At 33.9% G+C, this 7,409-nt stretch overlaps 1 protein-coding gene across 1 annotated transcript; it reads left to right on the top strand.

Annotated features, from left to right (window-relative positions):
• Window positions 1-3,448: 3,448 nt before the first annotated feature.
• Window positions 3,449-6,852, top strand: LOC118061369 (inosine triphosphate pyrophosphatase). Its single transcript, XM_035074803.2, has 8 exons — window positions 3,449-3,622; window positions 3,726-3,790; window positions 3,887-3,950; window positions 4,052-4,061; window positions 5,224-5,255; window positions 5,342-5,454; window positions 6,352-6,428; window positions 6,525-6,852. Exons 1-8 carry the CDS (start codon window positions 3,487-3,489, stop codon window positions 6,634-6,636), a joined length of 609 nt encoding a protein of 202 aa, XP_034930694.1. The 5' UTR covers window positions 3,449-3,486; the 3' UTR covers window positions 6,637-6,852.
• The last annotated feature ends 557 nt before the right edge of the window (window positions 6,853-7,409 follow it).

The raw sequence follows: 7,409 nt of genomic DNA, 5'->3' as shown, positions 1-7,409 counted from the left end.
CAACAACATTCAGTAATATATTCAATTAATTTAATGAGGGACCAGAAAAACATTTAATTAATTTTGATTCAATTTTCAATGACAGTCAAAACCATGCACCCCCTCTCATTTATACCTACTTTATATATACATGTAGCTTCAACAACTATATTGAAAATCTGAAACAATTTTCTTAGATTATTTGAGGGTGGGGAATTCAAATTTTGGACGCGTAAGCATCAAGCCTGCTAGTTAGTAACACGCGTGAGTGTGTAGCGCGCATATATATATATATGTAGAGATATATTTATATAAATATATAATATATATAACGAATGATATATATATATATAGTTATTATGATAATAGATAATAAATAAAATAAAGATATTATCAAACCGACTTAAACTTAACTTGAGAAAATATATATATTTATATTCATATAGATATATATAAAACATTTATATTTTTAAGTACAATATATATTTCAATGTAATTAATATAATATACACAGTATACACACAATAAATATATATGCATACATATTATTTTATTTTATATTGAATAATTAAAAATAATACTCATGTATGAATACTCGAAACTTAAGAATAAAATATGAGTATATAAATTTTTTATTCATTATAATAAATATATAAATTCACGAGTATCACTTATATGATCAATTATATGATGAGGAATTTTTGGCATTGCTAGTAATTAATGAATAAAGAAAATATCTGATTATCATGAATTACTTTGTCAATCGACTCACTTTTTTTTTTTTTTTTCTGATAATGAGGTATAAATTAAAAATAAAATGGCAGCATTCGTCAGCTCTATAATCTAGTGGATTTCACAGAACACACGTAGCAAATCAGGGAAATGGAATCTCTTCTTCTTTCTTTGTTTGTTTTAGCATGCATGGATTCGAATCAAATCTGACATCCATGGAATTCTTTTGCTTTTCATATCTAAATACCTAAGAATCATCGGAGGCCCTTCTACAATCTGAATCTGGTAAAATGAAAAACCTAAAAATAATTTGGTCAAGAACGATTCATGAATATATAGACCCACAAGGTCCATGATAGGAGAATTAAATGCACGTCGATGTTGACCATGACCATGGCAGGGAGTTAAGGGTTAGCTAGCAATCATGTGGCCAGGGAACTCTCACAGGTGACCATGCCGGCAAGTGGGTCAATCTCCAGCCATCAAAAGAAGGGAAAAGAAAGAGAAGGCAAACTTATTAGTGAGAAAATAATTAAAAATAATAACACAAACTTGGTGGCACATGAGTGGATTGAGCAGAGAGTAGAGGGTTAGCTTCATCAGCACATCCCTGATTTTGAGACCATATCACGTGAGCAAGGGAATCCAGATTTTCAAACCCACTAATTGCCTGACCAAAACCAAGCCTGTTTCTTGATTTTATACACTATTATATCCCATGAACAATACGGTCTAGTTATAGCAATAAAGTAAAGTGTTTTTTCCTTGTAGGGATTAAATTGTTTGCTTTACTTTATTCAGGACCATGAAGGGCCAAAAAAACTATAATAAAAAAGAAATTAAAGCTAAACGGCGCAGCTTCAAGTTCCCTATTTCAAGGGTCGTGGCCTTGGGAACTCCCCCGACGGGAATCTATTTAGATTTTTGTTTTTGTCGCAACCTCGCAAGCTAGCCCAGCCCCAGCGGCCACTGCCCTCCCTGCCTTCTACATTTCAAAAATGGGGTTGCCATTGATTGAAGCAGATCATCTTATGAACAATAAATTCATGACAGTGCCTCTCTGGGCTTCACTCAGTCTAGAAATACTAAAAGGGGTTGCCATTACTTGGAGACAGCCCGTGCTGGTCTGATGGGGCTTCGAAAGAGTCAACCATTCGTGCAATATTTTTCATGAATCACTCCATGCACGAATCTTCATAAAAGAAAAAAAAGTCTCCTGAAATAAAAATATTTGTGCTATTAATTCTAATCCATTGATCTGGGTTTGTTTGGAAGTTTGGAAGTATAGTTACGGTTGTTTTTTAAAGTGTTTTTTGTATTGAAATGCATCAAAATAATATTCTTTATTTTTAAAAAATTATTTTTGAAATCAACACATTAAAACGATTCAAAACATTCAAAGTAAATTTAAATTTTCATAAAAAAAAAAAAATTTTTATTGAAAACACGGGTTGACCTGGATTTTCAAACACGCCCTCAGTATCCAGTTGATCCACCCCTAACTTGAGCCGAGTTTAAAAAACAAAATCACTTAGAGTTGTTTGACTTGGTCAATCTATTAAATTAATTTGTAATTTAATTGATTGAGATCAAAACCTAATTCTAACTTTAAAAAGTTCTTTTCAAATGATATAGTTGTAATTATATATATAACTATAAAAATATTATTTTAATTAATAGGTGTTAATGTATTCCACTCGTGACATGTGTATTGGGCTGAATTTAATAACTTGGATGAGACTTAGATATAAAATAGGATTTGGTTGGTCCATGTTATCGTTAATGACTGGTGTATTAATTTTGGGCCAATGAAGACCTCTTGGGCATCATGGAATATGTTGTATTTCTATTTTTCTCTCATAGTTTATCCTTTGGTTGAGCACTCGTTCAAGTGATGCATAAGTTGAAATTATGTACAGCCTTTTACAATAAATATTCATTTTTATCCTTGAGTATATCAGTGTTCTACATGATCAGGGACCAATCTGCACAACATCTCAAGAAATATGACTAGTGACTGAAGCAAGGGCTCTTTAAGTAAAATAAGTGTAGCACAGAATGCGGCCTTTGCTACATCTCAAGTCCGGCCCAAATAAAAAGTTTTCAATGGGTTTGACATGGGCCTTTTTAGAAACCATTAATCTAAAAAATAACGTGGGATTATTGGGGATAAGGCCCATAATTGTGTTTACAAATAGTATGGTCAGCCAAGTACAAAAAAAATAGCAAAGATCCATGATTTTTCTTTTCTTTTTAGTTTATTGTTGCTGCTACACATTTGCCTTGTTTTTCTTGCTGAGTAATTTCCTCTTAGAAGACTTAAGTTAATTTGCAAAAGAATACTCAGTTTATAAGAGAAGGTAAAAATACGTCAATCAAGTATAAAATAAAAACGAAAACAAAAATTGCCATTTTTTAATGTTTAATACCTAAAAAAAGCTCAAGAGAGAATTTAAAAAATAGGGGTAACACTAGAACTTTTTATAAACTACAAGGGGTAATACTAAGAAATGTTAAAATATAGGGTAGAAGTGGAATATTGATGAATCTACAAGGGTAAAAGTTTTCACACAAATTTTATTTCTGTTCATGATTTATATTTTAAATGGTCTGGGCTAATGTTTGTTTGTGGGTCCTTATAAGTTGGGTCTGACTAAGCATTTATGGACTTCATTATTGGGCCCAGTTTCTTCTCTCTTTGTATGGATAAATCCATTTCTCCCTTTTGTTTTCGAAAACACAGTCTCAAAAAAAAAAAAAAAAAGCAAAGAGGAAATGGCGGTGGCAAAAGCAGCCTCAGGAGTGCTGTTGTCACGACCGGTGACATTCGTGACCGGAAACGCAAAGAAGCTTGAAGAAGTCCGTGCAATACTGGGCCAATCCATTCCTTTCCAATCTCTCAAGCTTGACTGTGATATTTCTCTCTCTCTCTCTCTCTGTGTTTTTGTCTCTATGGGAAATAAAAATTATATGATCATGGGGTTGATTGTTGTTTTTTCTCTCGGTGCTTACAGTACCCGAGCTGCAAGGAGAACCTGAAGAAATCTCTAAAGAAAAGGCTCGTTTAGCTGCCGTAGAGGTACAATAAATGCTACCGAATATCTTTGTGTACATAGTTTTTTATTTTTTTGTGGAAATAAATAAATAATGTGTGTATTTCTATTGGAAATTGTAGGTGAATGGGCCTGTCTTGGTGGAGGATACTTGTCTTTGCTTCAATGCCTTAAAGGGTCTTCCGGGTACTTATTATCTTGCTTGTTTGTTAACTTCTTGTTGTCGTTCTTCTTCTTTTTGTATGATTTTATTTTTAATTTATGATTTTTTGTGCATTTGCTTGCAGGGCCATACATGTAAGTTGTGATTATTTTCTTCTATTGTCGATGTGAAGTTTTGTTCTTTTTATACTGGTGTAAGGCCTTCTAATTATGCAGTACATTTTTTGTTGTTTACTTTCATGAATTTTGGATCAGAGGAATTTTAGAATGATTCATGGGAGGTAAATCAGGAATTTATGGAGATTTCAGCTTGATGAAAGAAGCCTAATTTGATGCCCGAATCATGCTGGTGTGTTAAAGCTAGAATTTCAATGGTTACCATTGAACATATGTAAATTGATGATTGGACTAATTATTTGTACACCATGAACCATCCCATTTTTGCAATGTTTAACCAAAGGGGCCATGAACCATCCCATTTTTCCAATGTTACAAGGATTTTGTTACAGGGAAGTAAATCATAGTCCTGAGGAATATTTCATCGGTTAATATTTGAGATTTAGGTTTTCTTGAATCTTCAGAAGCTCCTGGATTAAACTCACAGTTGACTTCTTTTATTAAAAAAAAAAAAAGTTTCAGTACCTGTTCTGTTGTTTTAATTTTTTAAAGAAGTATGATTTATCCATCATAATAACATGTAAATAGGCCAAAAAACAGTGTTGACATGATAATCAACTCGTCAACAGATGCAACTTATTTGTTCTCCTGCTTAGATTGTTCATGCAACAAAAGGTTTCATCTTGTCATTTTATGTGCAGCTTTAACCTAGTTCTGTTCATTGAGGTAAAGTAGAAAGAACTGGAAGATTCTCTTCTAAAACTACAATGCCCTTGCCTCATTAACTCCTCCAGAAGATCCAACTGACATAGGATATAAAAGAGTTTGATGCTCATCTTGCCATCTGCTTTTTGCGAACCTTATTTAATTGCTTTTATTATTCCTATTTCCTTTTTGTTTCTTTTCAAGTGACGATAAATATGTAAATGTAGGTACCTTTTCATTTCATTTTATTTTTTCCAATGATACAGGCATAGTTTTTCTGTCCTTTACTATTTAAAAATTATTATTCTTACCAAGCTCAACCTTGACTTTTAAAAGAGTTGATGATTCAGTATCATTAGAAAATGATATGTTTCCATCTAGTAGTTTTTTGGTGTTATTTTCAACAATTTGGTTCTAACAATCTTGTTCCGTGGTCTTTTGCTGCCATCATCTAACATGATTATGATTCATGCAGAAAGTGGTTTTTGCAGAAGATTGGTCATGAAGGTTTGTTCTTTTCATAGTGTTTTGCTCCTATCATTTCTTATATTGTTATTTTTGTCAAGTTGCCTAACAATTTTGCACTTTTCAAGGTCTGAACAACTTGCTAATGGCATACGAGGACAAATCAGCCTATGCTTTATGTGCATTTTCTTTCGCTCTTGGGCCTGATGTTGAACCTATTACATTCCTTGGGAAAACTCCGGTATGCTTTTCCCAGAATATAAAAGAATCTATTATGTACCCCTCTCCAAGTCTCTTTTCTTTTAAGATGGATATGTGATATAAATAAGTAATAGCTGCTCTTCAATCTTTTGCACAAAATAATATGGAGGCCGCTATGCCCTTTTAATCTGACAAGGGATCATGACCAAACTTTGACCAAAATCTTTCTCTAGGCAGTAACCTATCCTATAAATTTTTCTGTCATTGATGCATGTAAGTCGATAAAAAGTTAAGACTGTCTATTAAAGATGAATGAGCACTCTTTAACAGAAGAGTTGAGAAGAACTGACAGCTCTGTTAGCGGTTATTTCAAGAGGAAATGCATATGATCCTCCTTCTGTTTCATAGAATTCGCTGGTTGGTTGATCAAATTTGACAAATAGCAAAACTGATACTTTTAGCTCCACCTTTTTCTTAGCACTTGAAAAATAGGCTTATTCAACTGATTGCATCGGGATAATGTGTTTAGATTACTTATATTTACTTCACCTATGTTTTGCTAGTTAGAGTTTTTTTTCACCTGGTTAAGGTTCACATCCCATTCTCAGTCATCTGATACTTCTGGATGCATTATCATCTTGCTGAAGCTCTTGGTTGGATAATGCAATAGTCTATCAAACTTACAATCATGACCCTTAAATGACTAGGGGATATTTAAAATAGGATTTAGGAGTCATTACTTCATCCGTTCCTGTCAAGCATTAAATTCCAACTCAGTAAAATGATTTTTTGCATGCTCTTTGTGTGCTTCAAAACCAAAAATCACAATTATTTTGATGAATCAAAGATATATTATTTGAGATGCGTTTGTTTTGTAGGAAAACTGTCACACGCTAGTTAAAACTACCAATGTATGATCTGTGGCATTATTTTTCAGGGGATGATAGTTCCTGCAAGGGGACCTAATGATTTTGGATGGGACCCAATCTTTCAACCTGATGGCCATGAGCAAACGTAATCTTCCTTCTTTGATTCCTGCTGTTTTGTCTCAGTGTTCCATAATAATTGAACCAAGGTGCTGCTGGATTGTGTTATTTTTTTCTTTTACAGCTATGCGGAAATGGCAAAGGATGAAAAGAACAAGATTTCTCACCGCTCCAAGGCCCTTGATATGGTGAAATCCCACTTCGTTGAAGCTGGATACATTTTTCAAGACAAATGACTCTAAAAGGAGTGAGCTATAGTAGAATTATTGGCAGTTAAAAAGATTTACTTGTGCTGCATTGTCTGCCCTTGCTTATCTCCATAATGGTTTTGTATCATGAAAAAACCAAGAGGAGGAATAGAGAAGGGTTTTTTTTAGGGGAATCAAGAAGAAGGATTTCGGACAATTGTACTACTGTTTTGTTGCATGGAGAAATTCAAAGGCCTTTTAACATATGAATGGTTTCCCTCTCAAATTCAGGTGGAAAAGGTAATGTTAAAACCTCAAGTGAAAAACAAAATTTAACCTCTGACTCTCTTAGAAGATTATCAGTGGTACCAGGAAAGGATGATCTATGAATCTTTGGATATCTCGTTCACAAGTGTGCTGATTATATCATTGCATGTTTGTTATCTTTTGGTTCTCTTCAATGTTTTTGACAAGGCTAATGCTACTGAGAGTTTTCAAGTTGCATTATGCTGGTTTTGTTACATGACGATGGTCATATGGATCAAAATGGACATTCCATGCACAGATTTATTGTTGCATGCCCCTGGAAAGTGGGAGCTGCAGCTGCTTAGCAGTTCAACTCCTACAAGATAGAAGATGCGTGCATTTTCAGGGCTGAAATGTATCTCTCACAACGTTTCAAGCTTGAGCAGGCACTTAGGAGGACTGGCTGACAGCCAATCCAAATTCAGTATTCCCTGCCGGAACTGAGCCTCTTTTGGGCCTTATTTTCCCCATACACGGAAAATTGTGTGTTTCTGGGGAACCAATTAACGGAAAAT

Source organism: Populus alba, chromosome 1 (assembly GCF_005239225.2).
Source record: "Populus alba chromosome 1, ASM523922v2, whole genome shotgun sequence".
NCBI lineage: Eukaryota > Viridiplantae > Streptophyta > Magnoliopsida > Malpighiales > Salicaceae > Populus > Populus alba.
This window is presented reverse-complemented; position numbering and strand designations above follow the sequence as displayed.

Coding starts and splice junctions, on each gene's coding strand:
- LOC118061369 (XM_035074803.2), top strand. CDS start 3,487: ATGGCGGTGGCAAAAGCAGCCTCAGGAGTGCTGTTGTCACGACCGGTG. Junction 3,623..3,725: donor CCAATCTCTCAAGCTTGACT/GTGATATTTCTC, acceptor CGGTGCTTACAG/TACCCGAGCTGCAAGGAGAA. Junction 6,429..6,524: donor CCTGATGGCCATGAGCAAAC/GTAATCTTCCTT, acceptor TTTCTTTTACAG/CTATGCGGAAATGGCAAAGG.